The 23822-nt window shown below is 51.6% G+C and overlaps 1 protein-coding gene and 1 long non-coding RNA gene across 2 annotated transcripts; both read left to right on the top strand.

Annotated features, from left to right (window-relative positions):
* The first annotated feature begins 143 nt into the window (after nucleotides 1–143).
* On the top strand, nucleotides 144–4858 carry LOC123390782. The gene is made up of 3 exons (XR_006605355.1): nucleotides 144–2617; nucleotides 3233–3512; nucleotides 3647–4858. It is a non-coding gene; the product is annotated as an uncharacterized LOC123390782 (long non-coding RNA).
* Nucleotides 4859–13280: 8422 nt separating this feature from the next.
* Nucleotides 13281–17148, top strand: EGR1 (early growth response 1). The gene is made up of 2 exons (XM_004744862.3): nucleotides 13281–13880; nucleotides 14584–17148. Exons 1-2 carry the CDS (start codon nucleotides 13574–13576, stop codon nucleotides 15909–15911), a joined length of 1635 nt encoding a protein of 544 aa, XP_004744919.1. The 5' UTR covers nucleotides 13281–13573; the 3' UTR covers nucleotides 15912–17148.
* Nucleotides 17149–23822: the final 6674 nt, after the last annotated feature.

Genomic DNA, 23822 nt, shown 5'->3' with positions numbered 1-23822 from the left:
TAAGGGGCTGACTCCTGATTTCAGGTCAGGCCCTAATCTCAGGATCCTGGGATCAAGCTGTGCTCAGCGGGGAGTCTGCTTCAGGATTTTTCTCTCTCTCTCCTCTGCTCCTCCCCCCTGCTTGCTTGCCGTTCTCTCTCTCTCTCAAATAAATAAATAAATCTTAAAAAAAAAAGAAAAAAAGATACAGCCAGGACAGTAGAAGGGATCAGGACTTGAGGGCTGGGGGCCCCAACCCTCAAGGTTGTCTTGTCCCTCAGAATCCTGCCCAGAGACCTCCTGCCCCAGTGGACCTTCCTGTACCTCATAGAAAGTTCCGGTGTAAGCTTTAAGGACAAAGACCTTCATAAGGTTCCCAGGGAAGGAGGGATAGGATTTGGGGGCTGCTGGGCAGGGCGGGGGAATTAGATGGCCACAGGACCCAGAAAGGCTAAAGAATGTTGGAGAGGAGAGCTGTGAGCCAGAGACTCTGAAAGGAAGAGACAGGTAGGCTGACGGAAGACTGGGTAATGGGGAGCCAGCCTCATAGTGTATGTCTGACCCTGGGGACAGAAGGAGGACAGGACCAAAGGCTGGGGCCAGAGAGGCCGTCCCTGTGGCACCTGGAGGGAAGCCTTGAGGCTTGGGTTGCTGGGCTGGGTTGGAGGAGAAAGGGAGCGGCGAGGGGGAGCATATGGGGTCTGAGTCCTTGGGAGCTAGAGCCAAGGCCACCAGGGGCCAAGGGGCACAGCCGGCTGGGAGTGAGACCTGCAAGGCGGTGCCCAGAGAAAGGGAAAGGATGGCACAGGAGCAGTGGTAGCATGGAAGGAGAAAAGCAAAGGAAAAGAGTGGAGAGGGAGGGGGTAGAGAGAGCAAGGCAAGGAGGAGGAAAGGAGAAGGGAGCGGAGAAACAGCCTCATGCACAGCCTTGTGGAAGGAAAACGGAGGCAGAGTACAGCACAGCGTGTGTGATGGCTTGGCCCCAGGTCTGCAGAAAGTCTACCGACTTTCCCGTCCCTTCCCCAGCATCACAGAGGTATGTCCTCCTGCCACACTTGCGCTCAACTGGCCAAGAACCTCCCGAACTGACGTCGCAGTGGAGGTGGGGCGAGAACGGTCCTTTTCATCTTCCCTAGAGTCCTCCAGTCAACAGATCTTGGAAGGTTATTCCTTTCACCACTGGCCTCTGGGCAAATTGGCCCCTTTCTCTCTCTGAAAGGAGAGGATGTGTCAGGATAGAATTCAGGAGAGAGACTTGCTTGTTCTAGAAAGATCTCCAGAGAGTAAGATGCTGCAGTCTCAAGCTAGCAGCTACCATATGGTCAAGAAACCAGGTTAGGCCCTCTCTAACCTAAATCCCATTTGCTGCATAACATGAACATGCGCAAGAGCGCACGCGTGCACACACACACACACACACACACACACACACACACACCCCTGCAGTGACCGGTGGCTAAGGAGGTCACTGCCAGTTTCCCTATGCCAGGCTCTCTGTGCACATCTGGGTTTCTCTGTGTCAACAGGAACATGCTCAGATTTCCAAGCTCCTTAGTCTGTTGCCATGGGAACATTCAGTCAGTCTCCTAGAACTCGGCACTGGGCCTGGCCCCTGTGGTGCAGGGGAGGAGAGGAGAGGTGGAGGGTGACAATGAGATGGAGGGAAAGGCTCCTGGGAGGGGCTGGTGGGACACATTTGGGTCAAGGTGACATCTTGCTATCTCATTCCTTGGGACCACCTGCCCTCTCCCGTCTGTCTCAGTAGACCTCTAGGCCCGAGCAGTGGGGAAAAGATGTCAGAACAGAGGCTAGAGCTCTGTAGAGGATTCTTGATCACTGCCTGGGTCACCAGGAAGTTATTGAGGGATATTAGCTTTTGAGTGGGAGCTGAGGTCCGTCTAGCCCTGTGTCCCATCTCAAACCATCTTGGGGACACTGGGCAGCCCTCCAGGTCTGAGGTCCCTGGAATAGAATGTCCTCAGGGCTGGAGCTGCTTTAGCTGGCTCCCCCTCCCTTTCTTGTGTGTGTCCCACACCCTGAGAACCTGCTTAAAATGGGATTTCCAGGCTGTGACGTCAGAGGAAAGCCAGCAGCAGCTCCAGCCTGTGCCAGCTCTTCCTTGATCAGCAGGGCTGAGCCGATCCTTGCTCAGCCTGGAGGAAAGAGCGTTAGCAGAGAAGGGAGGGTTTCTGAGGGCTCTGAATCATGGTCCCCATATCAGTGCCATCCATGATAGGAGGGAGAGACAGTAATAGGGAGAGGCAGGCTAAAGCCACAGCTGGCTTCCTCACGGCCTTAAATTTCAGCCAGTTCGTGGTCATTTCCCTCCCCAGTTTGTCTAGTTTTTCCCTCTCTATACTGAGTCAGGCCTTCCTGGTGGAGGAGGGTACCTCAAGTACTAAAGCCATTTGGGTTCTGCCTGAGAACTTGTCCCATATCTAGGCTGGAGGCCGGGAGGGATCGGAGGGATGCCTGCAAGGATGGAGAGGCCCACTAGGTGGCGCAGCTCACTCTCAGTGTGGGATTCCCCACCCCTGCAGGGGAGACTCTTCATGCAGTCTGCCTAAGGTCTGGTGAGCAGAGCGCCTCATGCCCCACTCCGTGGAGTTGGAGATTCATGAAGAAAACATCCTTACAGGTGCATGAAACAGCTATGGATTCTCAAACCATCACTTCCCAAGCCCAGCCTGTGTGCCCACACCTAGTATTCTCACCAGGGGATGGTCAGACCCAAAGGGCAGGTACTCCCCTTGGGTGAGGATCAGGCACCCTCCTGGAATCAGAGGAGTTGCCAAGCTGACCCTGGAAGGGCCCTGCAGCCCAAGGGACCCAACATGGGTTTCTGAAATGATTATCTAGAGGGACTGCTGGAGCTAATTTCAACGTCAGGTGAGGAGAGGGACCCAAGATGTGGCAAAGGATAGGGAACTTGGGAGGGCAGGTTAGGTCCAGAGGGAAGGAAGCACACTTGCCACAGAATTCTCTGGATATGATTTCCCTGCTGGCCACAGTGGCAGTCCCAGGCCTGCCCCAGGTTTTCCTATTTCCTGCCGCTTCCCTTATTTTCATCTGGGGCACTGCAGGATTAAAAAAGGAGAGAAAAGACCCTAATTTCCAAGCGCTGGGATCCCAAGGTACTTTTGCAAGAGCCAAGGCTGGGGCTCCTTAGTGACCTACCTTTCTCTGACCTCTTCCCCAAAATGACCCCACCAGCCCTGCATCCCTAATGAATTACCCTCTCCTTTTGTCCCAGCCAGATGAGTGATCAATAAATAATGCTGCTTGAAATATTGATGGCGAGTTTTACACAAGCATCCCTCAGCTGTGCCTGTCATTGGGGAACTCGAGAGCTGACAGAGAACTGCATGGCCCCCCAGAGAGCCCTCTCCTCTCTCTGCCAACAGAGGGTCTATCTTTGCAAAGATTTCAACCTGTTCCCATCTCAGCCAGAATCATGAGTCACTCCCATCAAGTAAGGAGAGGGAAGGTACCCCAGAGACTCAGCCAGCAACTTCCAACCTGGCAAGCATCAGGTAAGCCAAACCAAGCAGAGACCCTTCTTGATACTTTTGTCTCAAGACAAAGAGATCCCATTTCCTATGTTCCACGTCCACCTTGGACCTGAGTGATAACTCAGAAGGAGACCTGCACGTTCCCTGTCCCCTAGGTTGACTGTTTAGAGCATGAGCAGCAAGGACTCACAGGCTCCCAGACTTCTCTGGCCCACATCACTGTCATCTGGTTTTGTTGTCCCTGGAAGAAGGGGAGAAGAGAAGAGGAGCAGGTGGAAACTCTTGAGCCTTCTTGAGCCCAACTCACCCGGTGCCAGCGCCCTCTGTGGCAGAAGCCAGGCACACTCAGATCTCTGTGTGCACAGTGCCTTCTGCCCGGGCACTCTTGTTCGGCTCCACTTGGTCAGCTCCTGCCTGCAAGTCTCAGCTTGGATGCGATGTCCCCACTTCATCCCATGGGGTTCCTGTGGCATCCTGCTCCTCTTCCCAACACTTCCCCCTGGTGGTCATTGCCTATTTCCCCACCAGACTGAAAGCCAGAGTATAGATGAAGTCTACCTGGCTCACGGTTTCCCCAGCATCTAGCACACAATAAGCCCTCGGCACATTTTTGTGGAATGTTCGAATGCTGTCCCTCTAGCATTCTTCCACTCCTGAGAAAACACCAACCTTCAAACCTCGGTGTGTCTCTGCTGAGGATGTCTGCCTGCACCTGAGGATAGGTGTCCAAACTAAACAGCAGCAGCCCAGATCAGCCTCCCTTGCTCTGACTCCCCCTGCTTGTGCTCATGCTCACTTGCTCTCCTTTCTCTCTCTCACACACACAGATGGGAGTCAGCTTTCCAGCCACATTCAGTTCTCACTTTAATTCAAAAGCTAAATTGGGAAGAAGAACAGCTTCACACTCCCAATTTAGCCTGGGAGAGAAAAAGGGAGACAGCCTGGATTTGCCAAAGAAAGGAGAAAAGCTGGGTGGGGGGTGGGGGATTGGGGGCAAACATACCCAGAGCCCAAGGGAAGACAATGAAACCCTCACCACCCAGCTCCTAAAAATAAACCATCCTGTGGTTTATCCTGTCACCCCAGAGTGACCCCTGTTAAGCCTCTTTCCCATACAAGTGCAGCCATTCGGAGCATTACCCCAGTCCAGGGATGGGGTGAGGGGAGCTGGAGAAAATTGTGGTTATTAAAACTATGAAAAGAGGGAGATGCTGCTGCTTTGGTCACTGGTAGTACAAAATCAGGAAGTCCTTCTTAAATCTAACTTTAATCCCTCTTGCGATAGCTGATGGATGATGAATAAAAACAGAGTCTGGGGGCGCCTGGGTGGCTCATTTGGTTAAGCGTCTGCCTTTGGCTCAGGTCATGATCCCAGAGTCCTGGGCTCCAACCCCGCATCGGGCTCTCTGCTCTGTAGAAGCCTGCTTTTCCTTGGGCCTGCCACTCCCCCTGCTTGTGTTCTCTCTCTCTGTCAAATAAATAAATAAAAATCTTTTTTTAAAAAAAGAAAAAGGAATAAAAGACACTGAGCCCAATGTCAGCTTGAAGACTAGGTCGTCCTGCCAGGATGGCCCTCTCTGAGGCTTGACGAAGGGAAATCGAGTCCTAGAATTCCCAAAGATCCCTCCCTTTGCTGATCGGAACAGAAGTGCCACTTCTGCATGGAGCGCAAGGAACACTCCTCTGGGGACATTTCTGAGGATAAAGATTTATTTATTTATTTGAGAGAGCGCACTGGGGAGTGGGGGTGAGTGGAGCAGAGAGAGGATCTTCAAGCAGACTCCCCGCTGAACGGCTCAATGTGGGGATCCGTCTCACAACCCTGAGATCATTACCTGAGTGGAAGCAAAGACTCAGATGTGAGACTGACTGAGCCACCCAGGGGCCCACATTCCGCAGGACAGGAGCTAACGCTTCCTACCTCTTATCTCCTCTTATCAGTATGATTATCTGGAGGGAAGCTCTTCTTCCTGGTTCTGTATTCCAGGTTCCTCTTCAGTCACTCATTTTAACTTCGCCCAAAACAGAGTTCCCAGAAGGGTGAAGTAAATAAGGGGCTGGTTAGATAAGGAAAAAGAGAAGACCCTTCCCTCCAGTCTCTCCAACTACCCTATTGCCACTGTACCGAGGGGAAAGGAAGCGCCTTTAGGCTGAGCTGCCTGTCAGTAAATTTGGGTGTCCAGTATTCTTGCTCTCTGCCACTGGCTGGAAGGCCCCTGAAGGGAGTGTGTGATAGCCAATACGGAGGCCTGCAGATCTCACCCTCTCTCCTGGACAACTGCATGGTTTCTTGGCTAGTCTCACACCGGCACTCCACACCCAGCCTCCTGCAGAATTGCCCGTTGGCTCTCTGACTGCTCAGAAGAACTTCAGTGGATGGGAACCAGATAAGGGGCTCCCACAATCCCTGTGTGTTCCCCACGATAGCACATTTCACACTGTTGTGATTGCCTGTTTGTCTGTCTCCCCCAACAGACATGAACTACAAAAGAGGGAGTCACCTTTTTACTTCTGTTTGTATCTTTAATGCCTAGAGGAGCAGATGTTTGATAAGTAACTGTTGAAATGACTTGTTCACAGGTCTCTCTGCCCTGTTCAACCTCACCCTTAGAGGGTATAAGCTCTGTCCAGTCTGTCCTGGGCCCCCAGAGAACCTGTGGTTCTTGGCATAAGGTAGGTTTCAGCCAGAGGTTCAGAAGCCAGACTATGTGGATTGAATTCTTGGCTCCCTGACTGTCCAGCTCGCTCACCTTAATCAAGTCACCCGCCCTCTCTGAGCCCCCTTCCTCATTAATGAAATGGGGGTGAGAATCATACCTATTTCACAAGGCATTGTAAAGACCAATGCCTGTCCAGTTGTTCAGCACAGAGCCTGTGACATAGTCAATGTGTCTTGCGGGTGGGGTGGGGGTAGAGAATCCATTTAGAGATTAAGGAAAATCAGGAGAAATAAGCACCCACCACTGACTGCTGCATCCTGGTGTTTTGGGGTAGGGGGCGTGAAGCAAGTGCCACAGTGGGGTAACCCCGGGGGCTGCCCATCCCCGCCTTCCCTCCCCCTCCCACCAGGTCGGCAGAGTCCAAGCTCACCCACCATGAAGCTGAGCAGCCCCGGAGCTGGGCTGGGCGGTGGTGAGGGGCCAGAAATAACCACCGTTGCTATTCCTGCTTTTCTAGGCTGGATGGGAACGCTGCCTCTCTCATCTAAAGGCTGCTCTAGACTTCCTGCACATCAGTGGGCTCTTATGTAACGCTCCCCTCCCTCTGCCTGCCCAACGAGCTTCCAGAGATTTCTACAGCCAGCTTTGCTGCACACTCAGCTGGGGGTTGGGGAAGCAAAGAAGTCACCATAGGCCAGATTGTCCTCTAAGCCCAGGGTCCTGACAGCCCCAGGCCTGGGACAGGGGCCACACAGCACAGGGTAAAGGGACTGATGTCCAAGGACAGAAGCCTTTTCTAGCATCTGCTCATTAACTCTGGGGTGGAAAGGACCCGGAGAACCCAGCGTGTTCACCCACTCTCCCCAGGCCTGGGACAGGGGCCACACAGCACAGGGTAAAGGGACTGATGTCCAAGGACAGAAGCCTTTTCTAGCATCTGCTCATTAACTCTGGGGTGGAAAGGACCCGGAGAACCCAGCGTGTTCACCCACTCTCCGCCCTTAACAGATTCTCTGTGCCATCTCTCCAAATTACTATACCTCGGGGTTCTCCCCTTCAGGCCCAACCTGACAATGTCTGACATGTGATTCCTTAGGCAGACTCTAAGGACAGCAACCCAAACCCCAACTCTCTTGGGCAGATCCCCCAACCTTGGCCAAATCCTCCACGGTCTCTTCCTGCAGCTCCTGGATCCTATCGGAGCATGCCAGGTCCCCTCTTCAGAGCCAGGGGCCCCCTCTGCCTTAGGCCTCAGCATCACTCCATATCAGCCCTTCTCAGAACTTGTGCTTCTCCACCTGTCCTAGGACTCGGGGTTCTCCTCTGGCACCCAATTTCCCCATCTATAATAGGAGCGCATGAGATGGCTTCACACCTGAACACTCTGGGGTGATTTTTCATCTCCCCTGGTCCTTCTTCATGTCTTCAAGTGTTCTTTTCTGTCAGTTCACCTTTGGCCTTCCCCCACAGCACTGCCAGACCTGGCCTCTTCAGGTTTTTCCTCGCCCTTCACAACCCTTCACAGGGTGGGAGCAGAGCTGCCCCCCAACCTACTGAAGGCCAGGCCCTCCATATTTCCGGCAGAACCCATCAGCTATCGGAAAGAGTGACAGGCACCCCATATAGAACTGAAGGGAGAGTCACTTCCTGAGCCCGAGGCTGGGCCACCACCGTGGCAAACCACGAACTGAGCAGCACATGTGGGTGCTGACGTAGTCCGGGGCCGGGGAGGAGGAAGTGGCAATGGAAAAAGGGGCTTGCTTTCCTCTGAGAGCGGCAGCCTGCTCAGCCATGGCTCAAGTTTCTGAGACATGATGGTTCCCACTGGCCTTCACTTAGAGCCTCAGCTGCCATGGACAAGTTCCGTCCTGCTCTCGGACTCTGCCCCCTACTCCTCTTGTTTGCAAGAAAAGTCAGAGTGTAGAGGGCAGCTCAAACCTGCACACCCTCTGAAAGCATCTCCTCTTTCCCTGGACTTCTGGCACCAGTCACCCAGGGGGCCAGGTGTGAGTCCCAGCCTCACCCCTAATGCTTCTTTAAGTCCTGTAGATACTTGGGCCAGGCTGCAGGAGTGGTTCTGAGTCTTTCTTTCCCCCAACCTTCCTTAAAAGTCTTTCCCTTTAGGCTCCAGGTTGGTTGACCTCAAGGGTTGTTGGTCACAAGTTAGGTACTCAAACCCCCAAATGAGATTTGGCTCCTTGGGAGGGGTCTTTTTTCTCTGTCTCCTCCCCTTTCAGTGCCCCCAGTCAGAGCAAATGGGAATGTGCCATTGGCCAAAAGACGGACCATACTAGAATGGGGATAACCTAGATGCCTCCAGCCCTATCACTGAGAAGGCAGGCCTGAAGCATAACCCTATCCAGGGAGAAGCATCTCACGCCCTTCTTTTCACTGGTTTCCCTGTCGCTAAGGTCTGGGGGGTGTGGAGGGGCTTTGAGCCAGCTCCTCTCACTGTTTCTGTGGAAGCTGTCTTCCCAGGGCCACACAACCTTGAAGGCAGAGCAGGGCTGAGAAGGCCACCTCCTCCTCTGTAGGAGCTGTAGAGGGCAGAATGAGGGAGATGAGGGTGGGGGGATACAGTTTGTCCCATCTCATAGCCCACACCTTAGCTGGAGGTCCTGGACTGATCAAGGCCTTTCCCCTCCTGAGGCCTTTGCCCAGTGGTCCCCTTTGCCTAGAACACCCTCCCCCTCCACCCTCCTCTATGCAGAGTTGGTTTCCTGTCATCCTTCATGTCTCTGAATAAATGTCACCTCCTCTGAGAAGTCTTCCCTCACCTCTCCAGTATGTTATACTTACCATAATCTGAAATCATCCTTTTCAGTTATGTAGCTGTTTAACTTGGATACAAGTAACCCAATGAATGGCAATTTCCAGGAGGGTAAAACTACATCTGCCTTTTTCATTGCAGAATCCCTAAGACTTAACATTACCTCAGATGTGAGCAGTGGCCAATTAACCTGTTTTTTAAAAAATGAATGTTTTACTCAACCTTACTCCCTACTGTATCTCCCAATTGGAACCCTTTCTATCCCAGCCCATTTTTTCCAGACAGAGCACACAAGGACTGTCCTGGCCACCCGACTCTCAACCTTGACCTGCAACTGCCTCACTTCCTCACCACAAAGTTCTGTCCTTCTCATGCTCTCTTTCCTCCAAGATCTCTTTGTCATTTCTGCCCCTCTCCCTGGAAACTTTCCCTCCTCTTATCTTCTGTGTTCTTCAGCATAACTGACATTTGGTGGCTAACGGCTTCCCATTCTTAATTCTCTTGCAACATGGAATGCAGTCTTCCTTCCACCCAAGTGTAAGTTCCTTAGGGGGCAGGGCTTCTGTAGGCCTTCCCGGGCCTTGCCCATAGAGTCTTCAGAAAAATTCATGGTTGTTGTGGATGATGGGTGTACTAATCAGAAACTGCTGGGTTGTGGGAACAGAAACTGAAATGAGCCTATTTTATTAAATCAAAAAGGGATGCATTGGCCTGCATAACTTAGAAGTCCAGATTGTATCAAAGACTCACTTTCTGCCTGTAGATACCTTCTGTTTCCCTCTGCATTGGCTTTGTTTTCAGGTAAGTCTTTCCAGTCCTCATGGCAAGATGGCCTCCAGGCTTGCCTTCCATTGGCTTAGTACCACTAGGGAGGGAACTTTTTCAAGAGTTCCAGAAAAAATCCTGGAGGTGCTTCTCACTGGCCTGGTTTGGGTCATGTGTCCATCCTGACTCAACCACTGGAACATCCTAGATGGATGGCTAGGTATGGGTGACATAACCACTCCTAGATCTGGGGTGGGGTTATCTACCTCCAACCGCATAGACTGGATTGGTTTCCCAAAGGAAATTACTAGCTAGGAGCTATTATGAAAAGAAAGGGGAATTGCTAGGGGCATTTGGGTGGCTCATTGGGTTAAGCCTCTGCCTTTAGCTCAGGTCATGATCTCAGGGTCCTAGGATGGAGCCCCACATCAGGCTCTCTGCTCAGCAGGGAGCCTGCTCCCCCATCTCTCTCTGCCTGCGCTGCCTACTTGTGATCTCCCTCTCTCTGTCAAATAAATAAATAAAATCTTAAAAAAAAAGGGGGGGGGGAATTGCTATTGCATATGCAAAATAAAAGATGCAGACTAGGGACGCCTGAGTGGCTCAGTTGGTTAAGCAGCTGCCTTCGGCTCAGGTCATGATCCCAGCGTCCTGGGATCGAGTCCCACATCGGGCTCCTTGCTCAGCGGGGAGCCTGCTTCTCCCTCTGCCTCTGCCTGCCATTCTGTCTGCCTATGCTCGCTCTCTCCCCATCTCTCTCTCTGATAAATAAATAAAATCTTTGAAAAAAAAAAAAAGATGCAGACTATAAGGATTTCCAGTGTCACCTTCATCAAGGACCTGAAGATACTGTAGGTCATCTTGCGCATTAGAATCATAGGGGAATTGTTTTGCTCTGGCTGGGTTTGGGAGATGTGCTCTTGGGGTCTGGACAGCAGCCCAGGAACAGAAGGAGGATTCTAGGATGAGGAACTGACTCAGTTCTGGCACTCACAAGCTCAGAAAAATTGTGACTCAGTTGTTCTAAGGTTAAAACATTTTTCTTGGGACGCCTGGGTGGCTCAGTTGGTTAAGCAGCTGCCTTCGGCTCAGGTCATGATCCCAGCGTCCTGGGATCGAGTCCCATGTCCTACATATCGGGCTCCTTGCTCAGCAGGGAGCCTGCTTCTCCCTCTGCCTCTGCCTGCCTCTCTGTCTGCCTGTGCTTGCTTTCTCCCTCACTCTCTGATAAATAAGTAAAATCTTTAAAAAAAAAAAATTTTTTTTCTTTTTTCTTTTTTTTTTAGAGTTCCACAGGTGACTCTGTTATATCAGCAAGGTTGAAAAATTCTGCTCTGGGAAATGATGTTCTACCGCAGCAAGATTCAGATTAGCTCTTCAGGACAATGTCCCCTGTGTTAGAATTGGAATCTTTCTCCCTCTCTGTACAACTTTTCTGAAAAGGGTCACTGGAGTTTGCTCAGAGGCTGAAGATGGGTGGGTGAATTGTGGGTGACCCCAAGGGTCAAAAGCCCCTGAAAATAACAATAGCCACTATTTATTGAATGGCAACCGCAAGGCAGGCACTGTGCTTTGGGACTTTAGAGACTCAGTCCCTGTAAGTTTCAGTTTTTTCACAAACAATCCTTCCATGTGGGTATCATTAACATAAGCTCCATTTTACAGTTGAAGAGAGATTTGAAAAGCCTGGCCAAGGTACCCCACCAGGGAGTGGCAAAATGGGCATTGAGACACAAGACCATCTGATCCTGACTAGCAGGAGGCCTCAGAGAGGTGCATCACTCATGCCCCTAATGAAAAACAGGGGTAGAGAGTGGGAGTGGGTCCCCCAACCCCCCAGAGCACAGAGATAGGGTTCATTGCGGGATTCCTTAAATAGATTTTTAAGAGAAAGTGAGTGTGTGTGTGTGTGTGTGTGTGTGTGTGTGTGTTTAAGAAATATAGGCGGATGAAGCCCCAGAGAGCTATGCACCCCCTTCAATTAAACCCCCTGACTCCGACCTGTTTGGGTTCAGAGACCCCAGCCCCGCCCCCTTCTGTCCCGGTGTCCTCAGCACCCTCCTTTCACATACATACTTTCTGCTTTCTTTTTAAATTCAGAAAAACAGCACCTCCCCTGGATTCAGAGCTAGAGCAAGAACCTTCCTCTCTCGGAATCTCTATTTACTTTGGGGTGCGCACTTGAATGCTGGGGGTGGTAATGGCACCGAGAGGGCTTCCCCGTTCACGTCCGGCTCCCAGGAGACCTGCAGAAATCGTTCCCGCCTACTCCCCCCCCCCGGCCCCCCTCCACCACCGCCCTTAGCCTGGCTCCGGGAGGGGAGTGTTATCCCGCCCAGAGTCTGGGCGCCTCGGCGGTGGCGGCTCCCCAGGGACTGCAGGGAGAGCCCAGGCTGCGGCGCCTGCTCAGTTCGTGTTCACTGCGTCTAAGGCTCCCCCTCCCTGGCTCCGAGCCCAGCACAGGAGCAGGGAGGGGGAGCAGGAAGGCGGCGGAAGAGCCCACTCCGCCCGGGGCCCGGGGAACCTAGCTGAAGAGGGGACCTCCAGGGGGCAGCACCAGGCCGCTAAGCAGGTCCTCTCTATGCCAGCGTAGGGGTCTCCAGACAGCCCATAGGGAAGCCCCCTTTTAAGACTGCCGCACTGCCCGCCCCACCTACATTTGTTCTGGATAAATGTGGGAAAGTCTCCAGCCACCACAAGGACCACCAGCTCCTGCCTGAGAAGCAGGTGGCCCACCACAACGCAAAGGGACGTCGGGGATGATCTAGCGATTATTTCCTATCCTCAGTTTCCCCAAAGACATCTGGAAAGCCATAGTATCATTGGTCAAGGCCGGAGGGTCAACGCTCCGCCTCTCCTGGGCGGCCTCTGCCCCGGCCAGCCCAGTCACTCCTCCCCTTAGCTCCCGCCCGGCTCCCACGGTCCCAGAGCTGGGCGGGAGGTCCCTGGATGACGGTGGCAGAACCCTTGCCCGACTCGCCCTCGCCCCCGCCCCTGGCCCGGGCTTCCCCAGTCCAGTCCTCGCCCGGGAGCCGCCTGAGCCGCGGTGCGCCTAGCTCTACGCGCCCCGAGACCTCCACCTGGGCGTCCCCAGCTCTTGCGCACGTTCGGGCTCCCAGCTTGGAACCAGGGAGGTGGGAGGGTGCCAGGGAGCAGCAAGCAACGACCCGGAAATGCCATATAAGGAGCAGGAAGGATCCCCCGCCGGAACAACCCTTATTTGGGCAGCACCTTATTTGGAACGGCCTGATATGGCCCGGCCACTTCCGGCTCCGGGAGGAGGGAGGAAGGCGGAGGGAAGAGGCGGGGGTAACGCTGGGAACTCCGGAGCAGCCTGGGTCCGGGAGTCCTCAGCTGAGGCTTGGGTACTAAGCTCTCTCGAGGCCTGGGTGCCCAGGGTGCGGGAGTCGCCTCGGGGGCCAGAGTGCTGGACGGCGGTGCCCACAGCTCTGGGATAGGGGGCTTCACGTCACTCCGGGTCCTCCCGGCCGGTCTTGCCATATTAGGGCTTCCTGCTTCCCATATATGGCCATGTACGTCACGACGGAGGCTGGCCCGTGGCGTTCCAGACCCTTCAAATAGAGGCGGATCCGGGGAGTCGCGAGAGATCCCAGCGCGCAGAACTTGGGGAGCCGCCGCCGCCAGCTACCGTCGCCGCCAGCTTCCGCCGCCGCAGGACCTGCCCCTGCCCCAGCCTCGGTAGCAGCGCAGCGTCCACACCGGCCGGCGGCGAGGGCGAGCCTGGAGGCCCCACCTGCTCTCGCCACAGTGTCCCCCGCGTCCCGCATGTGACCCGGCCAGGCCCCCCGAGAGTGTGTCCCCCGCAGCCACGGCTCCGGGCTGCGCCCGCCCGCCCCAACACCAGCTCTCCAGCCCGCCCGTCCGGGATGGCCGCAGCCAAGGCCGAGATGCAGCTGATGTCCCCGCTGCAGATCTCCGACCCGTTCGGCTCCTTTCCTCACTCGCCCACCATGGACAACTATCCCAAGCTGGAGGAGATGATGCTGCTGAGCAACGGGGCTCCCCAGTTCCTCGGTGCCGCCGGGGCCTCGGAGGGCAGCGGCGGTAACAGCAGCAGCAGCAGCAGCAGCGGGGGCGGTGGAGGTGGAGGGGGCGGCAGCAGCGGTAGCAGCAGCGGCGCCTTCAACCCTCAGGGGGAGGCGGGCGAGCAGCCCTACGAGCACCTGACCGCAGGTAAGCGGTGGCCTACGCCGAGGATTAGCCCCTTCGCCACCATCCTGGCGAGCAGTCCTTCCCCACCGCCTTGCAGCGCCCTCTTCACCGCAGCAGCAGTGTTCTGGACCTCAGGGATGCAAGTGGGATTTCCCTTCCCTTCCTCAGGGTCATGTGTTAGAGGGATGCCTGGGGACATCCACCCTCACCCTCACCCGCCTGGTCCCTAGCGGTGCGCAGAGGAGCTAGCTTCTGTTTTGGATGGAGAGCTCGGGATGCGTGGGTGGGTGGAGGGGGGAGGGCTTGTTTTGAAAAGCAGAGCTGCGCCCCCCTTTCTCCAGACAGGCTTGCTTTGCCAGCCGCCTGTCCCCAAGGAAGGGCCGCGATCCGTGCCCAGGGATGTCCTGGCAGCTGGGGGTAGGGGGCGCGCACTAGCCGCGGCGGAAGGGGTGCTGGCGGGAATCCCTCCGTGGCGCAGCCGCCGCTGCGGAGCGCTGGGAGCTGCAGTGGAGGGGGATTCTCCGTATTTGCGTCAGCTGTTGTTCAAATGGGCTCTGCCGCTGGAGCGGATCCAGGAACATTGCAATCTGCTGCTATCAATTATTAACCAGCTCAGGAGTCAATGGTAGCCAGCCCGACCTCTTGCCTGGCAGCTCGGGTCCTTCTCGTCCTCCAGTAATTGCTCTCCAGTAACCAGGCCTCCCCCTTCTCTCTCTTCTGCCAGAGTCTTTTCCTGATATCTCTCTGAATAACGAGAAGGTTCTGGTGGAGACAAGTTACCCCAGCCAAACCACCCGGCTGCCCCCCATCACTTATACTGGCCGCTTCTCTCTGGAGCCTGCACCCAACAGTGGCAACACCTTGTGGCCTGAGCCCCTCTTCAGCCTGGTCAGCGGCCTCGTGAGCATGACCAACCCACCGGCCACCTCATCTTCAGCACCATCTCCGGCAGCGTCCTCCTCCTCCTCTGCCTCTCAGAGCCCACCCCTGAGTTGTGCAGTCCAGTCCAGTGACAGCAGCCCCATTTACTCAGCGGCACCAACGTTCCCCACACCTAACACTGACATCTTCCCTGAGCCACAAAGCCAGGCCTTTCCCGGCTCTGCGGGCACCGCGCTCCAGTACCCGCCTCCTGCCTACCCCGCTGCCAAGGGTGGCTTCCAAGTCCCCATGATCCCTGACTATCTGTTTCCACAACAGCAGGGGGACCTGGGCTTGGGCACCCCAGACCAGAAGCCCTTCCAGGGCCTGGAGAGCCGTACCCAGCAGCCTTCACTCACTCCACTGTCTACCATCAAGGCCTTTGCCACACAGTCGGGCTCCCAGGACTTGAAGGCCCTCAACACCACCTACCAGTCCCAACTCATCAAACCCAGCCGCATGCGCAAGTACCCCAACCGGCCCAGCAAGACACCCCCTCATGAACGCCCGTATGCGTGCCCGGTGGAGTCCTGTGACCGCCGTTTCTCCCGCTCTGATGAGCTCACCCGCCACATTCGCATCCATACCGGCCAGAAGCCCTTCCAGTGTCGCATCTGCATGCGCAACTTTAGCCGCAGTGACCATCTCACCACCCACATCCGCACCCACACAGGCGAGAAGCCCTTCGCCTGCGACATCTGTGGGAGAAAGTTTGCCAGGAGCGATGAACGCAAGAGGCATACCAAGATCCACTTAAGGCAGAAGGACAAAAAAGCAGACAAAGGTGTTGTGGCCTCTTCTGCCGCCACCTCCCTCTCTTCTTACCCCTCCCAGGTGGCTACCTCCTACACATCCCCAGTTACTACCTCTTACCCATCCCCAGCCACCACCTCATATCCATCCCCTGTGCCCACCTCCTACTCCTCTCCTGGGTCCTCAACCTACCCATCCCCTGTGCACAGCGGCTTCCCCTCACCCTCAGTGGCCACCACATACTCCTCTGTTCCCCCTGCTTTCCCGGCTCAAGTCAGCAGCTTCCCTTCCTCAGCTGTCACCAACTCCTTCAGCGCCTCCACAGGGCTTTCGGACATGACAACAACCTTTTCTCCCAGGACAATTGAAATTTGCTAAAGGGAAAGGGGAAAGAAGGGAAAGGGGAGAAAAAGAAACACAAGAGACTTAACCTTAATGGCCAGGAGGAGGAGATGGCCACAGGAGGGGGTTCCTCTTAAGTGAAACGGAGGTTCTCAGAGCCAAATCCTCCCCCTCTACTCCACCCCAAGGTTGGCGTGGAAGGTCTGTTGGCCTGCAGTCCTTTCTGCCCACTTGTCCTTCCTCCCCAATTCCTATGCCCTTTGACTTCAGCTGCCTGAAACAGCCATGTCCAAGTTCTTCACCTCTATCCAAAGAACTTGATTTGCATGGATTTTGGATATATCATTTCAGTATCATCTCCATCGTATGCCTGACCCCCCTGCTCCCTTCAATGCTAGAAAATCAAGTTGGCAAAAATGGGGTTGGGGCCTCTCAGAGCCCAGCCCTGCATCCTTGTACAGTGTCTGTGCCATGGATTTTGTTTTTCTTGGGGTACTCTTGATGTGAAGATAATTTGCATATTCTATTGTATTATTTGGAGTTAGGTCCTCACTTTGGGGGGCGGGGGGAAGAAAAGCCAAGCAAACCAACGGTGATCCTTTATTTTGTGATGATGCTGTGACGATTAAGTTTGAAGCTTTTTTTGAAACAGCAGTCCTTGGTATTAATCAGAGCATGTGTCAGAGTGACGTTCCATTAACCTTTTTGTAAATATTGCCCGACTGTACTCTCACATGTGACAAAATATGGTTTGGTTTTTCTTCCTTTTTTTGAAAGTGTTCCTTCCTTTTCGTCCTTTTGGTTTAAAAAGTTTCACGTCTTGGTGCCTTTTGTGTGATGCGCCTTGCTGACAGCCTGACATGTGCAATTGTGAGGGATATGCTTACCTCTAGCCTTAAGGGGGGCAGGGAGTGATGATTCGGGGGAGGCTTTGGGAGCAAAATAAGAAAGAGGGCTGAGCTAAGCCTCGGTCTTCCAGAATGTAAGAAAACAAAATCTAAAACAAAATCTGAACTCTCAAAAGTCTATTTTTTTAACTGAAGATGTAAATTTATAAATATATTCAGGAGTTGGAATGTTGTAGTTACCTACTGAGTAGGTGGCGATTTTTGTATGTTATGAACATGCAGTTCATTATTTTGTGGTTTTATTTTACTTTGTACTTGTGTTTGCTTAAACAAAGTGACTGGCTTATAAACACATTGAATGCGCTTTATTGCCCATGGGATATGTGGTGTATATCCTTCAGAAAAATTAAAAGGAAAATAAAATAGCTGCGGTTGGGTGCGTGTTTCCTGGGCTGGGGTGGGGGCCCTTTTGCTTTTTTTTTTTTTAATTTATTTATTGAGCGAGGAAGAAGAGAGAACGTGGGGAGAGGGGCAGGGAAAGAGTTTTTAAGATTTTATTTATTTATTTGACAGAGACTCAGTGAGAGGAAGCTCAAGGGGGGTGGGTAATAAGAAAGGGAGAAGCAGGCTTCCCGCTGAGCGGAGCCGGATGCAATGCCACAATGCCGGGCTCAGGGCCCCAGGTTAACGACTGAGCCACCCAGGCACCCCAGGGAAGGTGAGTCTTAAGCAGAGCCCCCTGGGAGGCTCCACATGGGGCTGGAGCCAGGGTTTGAGTTGGGGCTCTGTCTCACCATGGGAGAACAGGACCTAAGCTGAAATGGACAGTCAGTCGCTTTGCCAACTGTGCCCACAGGACCCAACTTTTTCCATCTTTATTGAAGGCTTTGAAGGGCTTTTACTGAGAAAGGGAAATTCTTTTTTTTTTTTTTTAAAGTTTATTTATTTTTTAAATTTTATTCATTTATTTGACAGAGAGACCACAAGGAGGCAGAGAGGCAGGCAGAGAGAGAGGGAGACGCAGGCTCCTCCCCGAGCAGAGAGCCCGAAGCGGGGCTCGATCCCAGGACCCTGACACCATGACCTGAGCTGAAGGCAGAGGCTTAACCCACTGAGCCACCCAGGTGCTCCTTAAATTTATTTTTTAAGATCTTATTTTTAAGTAATCTCTGTACCAAATATGGGACTTGAATTCATAGCCAGAAGATCCAAGAGTCACATGCTCTACTGACTGAGCCAACCAGGCACCCCCATTCAGAGTCATGCCTGCTGTGTGTCACTTGAGTGAATTCTTTGAGAACTGTGTCTGGGTCTCTTCTTGATACTGGGCTTCAGTCAGGGTGGATTGCAGCCTTATCTGGGTTAATTAAAGCTAAAGAAGGCCAGAGGCAGAAGTGGAACAGGAATGCCCAGGGGCCGTGCTATTCTCTTAGCCCCAAATGTTTGGCTGGCCTGCCCCTCCTTCTCTACTCAGGGCTGGAGAAAGCCATGTTCTTGGGAATCCCTGCTATAAACATTTGGGAGAGATGAAGGATGGGCACAAGAGCTTTGGGAAATAGTAACAAGGCTAGAGCTGACTCAGCCTCTCCTTCCCATCTTCCATGGCCCCAGAAACCTGAAGGTGTCAAAGAAGCCTAGAAGAGGTGAGGGCCAGTTCTCAAGCCAAGAATCCTTCCAGGAAGAAATCTCATTATGTGCCAGCTGGAGCTGTGATCCTTGGCAGCTTCCAGGAATACAGGGCAGAGTGGGCAGGAGGTTGGCTTGGTATTTAAGGTTCCCATCCAGACCAAGTTTGTCCCCATTGTGTAGGAGGCCTGAGGTGCTGGGTTCCCCAGCCCCAGCTCCCTGATGGTGCATACTCATGGCTGGAGCAATTCATGGGGCTTATTAGCATCTGTCTGCTCTGTGAGAGGCCTTGAGCTGGTCACAACAATGCAGATTGTTGGTTGAGGAGACAGAGACATAAGCCAAATATTGTAACATAGTGTTATGTTATATAATGTGGACAAGTGTAGGACTCTGAGATGGACAAGGACATCCAACCCGCTCAGAAGCTTAGGAAAAGTGGAAAAACTGAATTGGGAATGGTAAGTAGGAGTCAGTTCAATTGACTTGCTTTGTCTGTGAGCCAGGGAGGGTGTTGGTGACTGCCTGGGTGGGTGAATGGATAGACTATTGAATGCAAGCACTACCTTCAACCCTGATTTGAGCCTTTAATGAATTGCTCTGACATTACCATCCATTGGTCATTTGGGTGAAATAGATTTGATGTTCTGGAATTCCCAAGCCTTGGCTCCTCTCTCAACGTCTGATCCTCCCAGTCAAGGACAGGGAAGTATCTTCTATACCCAGTATGGCTATCAGGCCTTGTGTGGGGTTGACGTCTAACCTGCTCCACTCCTACCACTGAGGGTCTTCCAGGTTATCCATGGAAAATGCTTCTGGAGCCAGGGCAATTCCAGCAATCTCCTAGCATTAGCCCAATTCTTTCTTTTCTTTTCTAGCCTTCAACTACCAACGCTGTTGGTCTCTGCCCTTTCCCATGATATCAGACTCCTCAGCCTGGAACAGGAGGAACCAAACCACCTTCCATAGCTAAGGGCACATCCCTGTGAGATCCCGGCAAAATTGCCAGTCCTGATGAGACAATATTTGTATTGACACACCTTTTCCCAGCCCCACCTACCCCTTCCCATCTCACTCTGGGCCCAGAAACACAAGTCCGTGCCTGTTACACATTCTTAATAATTCCTCACCACAGACTACCAAGGCGGGCAGTGGGGGAGGGGCTGCAAGGGGGAGGGAGAACATGGCAAGAATAAAGTATGAAAGAAGGGGCAAAAAGATTCTGTTCCTCTAAAGCAGAAAATCTCTATGTTATTATTACGATGCATCAGAATCAGATTACCAGGCCCCCTTCCTAGGGCATCTTATTCTTGAGGTCTGGGATGGGGACCTGGAACTGGTCTTTTTAACAACCACACCCAGAAATTCTGATGTAGATAGCTTGTTGAGAAATTCTGCCAAGATTGCTAGCTAGTATTTATTAGTCCTATCACCAGGGTTCCTTTGGATTCTGCCACTAGAAACTCAAGTTTCTCTGCACAGCTGAAATAGAGCAAGACTCAAAAATTGTCCCATTTTATGGTCTTATAGTATTTAAAAAAAAAAAAAAAAAGGAAAGTGTTCATTTTAACTCCTGTTCCTGTGAGGGAAATCTAAAACCAAGGGCATAGGGCCGTGCTGATAAAAGCTCTATCATCATCAAGGCTGAGGTTTAGGAAGGGACCCAGATAGTGTTGAACAATTGACTGTTACCTGGGGGCATTGTCCAGGGCCTCAGGGACGTGGAGGACTGAGGACGTGGGGTGGGAGAGCCAAGGGGGCAGGGAAACCCAGCCAGCCAAAGCTAGGATTAGATTCTGAAGAAAAAGAAGAAGCAGGTTTTAAGGACCCTTGGTAGTCTTCTTCCTAGTACCTAAGAGATACTCTTCTCTCTAGAATTTTAAGAATGTTGAGCCTCATCTTTTTGGAAAGATTCTAAGCACTCAGAAAGACATAGCATAGCCTGGTTGTCAGGCTGGGTTTAAGGTGTGCTTCTTTTTTATTTCCCTCCGAAGATTTTATTTATTTATTTGACACAGATCACAAGTAGGCAGAGAGGCAGGCAGAGGGAGAGGGGGAAGCAGGCTCCCCACCGAGCAGAGAGCCCCAAGCGGGCCGATCCCAGGACCCTGAGATCACGACCCGAGCCGAAGGCAGAAGCTCAACCCACTGAGCCACCCAGACGCCCCTAAGGTGTGCTTCTTTCTACCTCCCCCTTCTTGGAACCTCCAACCCAGAAGAAATGGAGTCAGGAATGGGTACTATAGGATCAGAGGTAGTTTCTGCAATGTCCTCTTCTCTCCCCATTCCTGCTCTTTTCCTTGGTTCAGCCACACTTGGTGTAGTTTGAGAGGGGAAGACTGAGCAGAGTGATATCTCGGTGGTCCTAAGGGAAATGAGGCAAAGTCTAAAAGGATCAGGTGTTGAGCAAATAAGGTTTCAACATTTTACTCGTAAGCCTCCAGGTGCTAATAAGATTTTTGCACCCAAATAGTAAATTTAGCTCTCTACTGTAGTGATTTTTCTTCCCATCTCTTTTTTCCATTACCAGAACCTAGGAAAGCCTTATGAGGCAAAGCTTACTGGAGAAGTTTTCTTAGGTCCAATCAGCAGCCTGGCTCCTCATTTGCAAGAAAATCTATTTCATCTCTCTTTTCAGGAGATCTCTCCAGCCCATTCTCCTCAGTGCTCGGGTTGTTTATTATTATTATTATACCTTTACAGAGGGGCAATTGATACAGAATAAACTGTACAATTTGATGAGTCTTGATATATGTGTTCACAGGTAAAACTGTGACCCACATTAAGATAATAAACATATCCGTCCCTGCCCAAACTTTCCTTGTACACCTTTGCTTTCCTTCTTCCGTTCCTGTCCCTGCAGCAACCACTGATCTGCTTTTTCTTGCTGTATGGATCAGTTTGCACTTTCTGCTTTCTGGAGTTTCATATAAATTTAATACTTCAATATGTACTCCTTTTGGTCTGGTTCTTTCTTTTTTTTTTCTCCTTTTTATTTCTGAGGGGTATTTCACTCTATGGCTATAGCACAATTTGTTCACCCTTTCACCTGTGGATGGATGTTGGGGTTCGTTTCCTTTGGGATTATTATAAATAAAGCTGCTATGAACATTTGAGAACAAGTCTTCCTGTGGATGTGTTCCCATATGCTCCAAAGGGCACCCCCCCCATTCTGGGCCCTATTTTCCCACCATGTCCCCATTTATTCACCTCCCTCTTGTTAGAAACGATAATCACCCATCTTCCCCCACACTCACACAGTTAGGGCCCAGCCTTTTAAGAGATCGGCTTCATTTATTTTTCCTCACATCATGCTCGCTTCAGCAGCACATATACTAATTTTTCCTCACGTAAACAGAGCCAGCCCCTTCATCATTTTTATTGCTCTATTTCAAACTCCCTCCCACTTGTTTATACCTTCCTGGTAACGAAACATTCCAAGGCTAAGCGAGGTAAACTATTGTGACTTATTCAGGTTGGCAAATGTACATGGGTCCTTGGTGATACTTTTCTAAGGTACCCAGTAACGGGCGGGCTACATACTGATGAGGCACTTCAACCTCAGAGGAAGGGGCTAAGCTCAGATGGTGTGAGAGGCTGCCCTGGGATACTTTTCCTGAAAAGTTATCTGTCCACGTTATCTCTGTCTCCTGTGGGCTCTTCCCTGGATGGGTTTTCTGAAACACAGGCCCCACTCACTCACTAGTTGTCCAAAAAAACTTACTCTTCTGAATTCCCACCTCTCAGTTCTGAGGTAATGTTTTATTTTTCTGTTTTGTTTCTTTTTTGTTTTTAAGATTTGATTTATTTATTTGAGAGAGAGAGAGTGTGCACACAGGCCAGGGGAGAGGCAGAGGGAGAGGGAGAAGCAGACTCTCTACTGAGCAGGGAGTCCACTTAGGACTCCATTCCAGGACCTGGGGATCATGACCTAAGCCAAAGGCAGAGTCAAAGGCATATGCTTAACCAACTGAGCCACCCAGGCACCTCAGTTCTGAGGTAATGTAACTACAGCTTCTCTCTCTCTTCTTTGGGCCCAGGGAACTGCAGAGCAGCCTGAGAGTGGAGAGGACAGCTGAGGCTCTGTGGTCTCAGCTGTGATAATCTGGCACTTTTGCCTGCCTGGGTATATGTCGGGGTTGGGGTGAGGAGAGATGGCTTTACTTATTTTAGAAAATTATCCTTAACAGTTATCCTTCAGACAGGCAATAACAAGTGTTGGTGAGAAAATGGAAAAATTGGAACCCTGATACCTTGCAGGTGGACATGTAAAAAGGTACCACTTTAGTAAACAGTTTAGTTTTTTCTTTTTCAGCAGGGGGAGTAGGAGAGAGAGAAGCTGGCTTCCCATTGAACACAAGCAGGGAGAGTGGGAGAGAGAGAAGCAGGCTTCCCACGGAGCAGGGAGCCCTATGGGGGGCTCAATACCAGGACCCCTGGGATCATGACCTGAGCTGAAGGCAGATGCTTAACGACTGAGCCACCCAGGCATCCCAGTTGTTTCTTATAAAGTTAAACATACGTTCATCGTATGACCCAGCAATTCCATTCCTGAGTATGTCCTCAGGACAAATGAAAGCACGTTTGTACAAAGATATGAATATGAATGTTCATAGCAACATTATTCATAATAGCCCCAAAGTGGAAATAATCCACATGCATATTCAACCAGTGAATGGATAAACAAGATATGGAATATCCAAACAATGAAATACCATTCTGCAATATGTGTGCTTTAACATAGATAAACCTAAAAAACATTATGATTAAACATGTTTGGTGCACACTGTAAAATTTAAACATTATGATTAAAAATGTCTGGTGCACACTGTATGATTGCATTTTTGTGAAATGTCCAGAAAAAGTGAATCTACAGAGGCAACAAATTAGTAGACCCTGGGGTAAGGGGAGGTATTGACTGCAAATCAGCTTGCTATTTTAAAGATGGTGGAAATGTCCTAAAACTGGATTGTGATGTTTGAACAACTGTAAGTTTACTAAAAGTCATTGAGTTGTACAAATGGATGAATTTCATGGTATATAAATCATACATCAATAAGGCTATTTTTAAATCCCTTGTACTTCAATAAAACTAGATTTTTTAAAAATATTTTATTTATTTATTTGACAGACAGGGATCACAAGTAGGCAGAGACACAGGCAGAGAGGAGGAAGCAGGCCCCCTTGCCGAGCAGAGAGCCCGATGTGGAGCTCGATCCCAGGACCCCGAGATCATAACCTGAGCTGAAGGCAGAGGATCAACCCACTGAGCCACCCAGGCACCCCAAAACTAGATTTTTTAATTAATGCTTTTTTTTTTAAAGATTTTTATTTATTCATTTGACAGAGATCACAAGTAGGCAGAGAGAGAGAGGAGGAAGCAGGCTCCCAGCAGAGCAGAGAGCCTGATGCGGGGCTCAATCCCAGGACCCTGGAATCATGACCCGAGCTGAAGGCAGAGGCTTTAACTCAC

Source organism: Mustela putorius, unplaced genomic scaffold (assembly GCF_011764305.1).
Source record: "Mustela putorius furo isolate JIRA1106 unplaced genomic scaffold, ASM1176430v1.1 tig00000145_pilon_pilon_pilon, whole genome shotgun sequence".
NCBI classification, from domain to species: Eukaryota; Metazoa; Chordata; class Mammalia; order Carnivora; family Mustelidae; genus Mustela; species Mustela putorius.
This window is presented reverse-complemented; position numbering and strand designations above follow the sequence as displayed.

Bases quoted from the DNA above. Each gene is read 5' to 3' on its own strand.
- EGR1 (XM_004744862.3), top strand. From the start codon at position 13,574: ATGGCCGCAGCCAAGGCCGAGATGCAGCTGATGTCCCCGCTGCAGATC. The intron at 13,881-14,583 runs GTAAGCGGTGGC...CTCTTCTGCCAG, and splicing joins CTACGAGCACCTGACCGCAG to AGTCTTTTCCTGATATCTCT.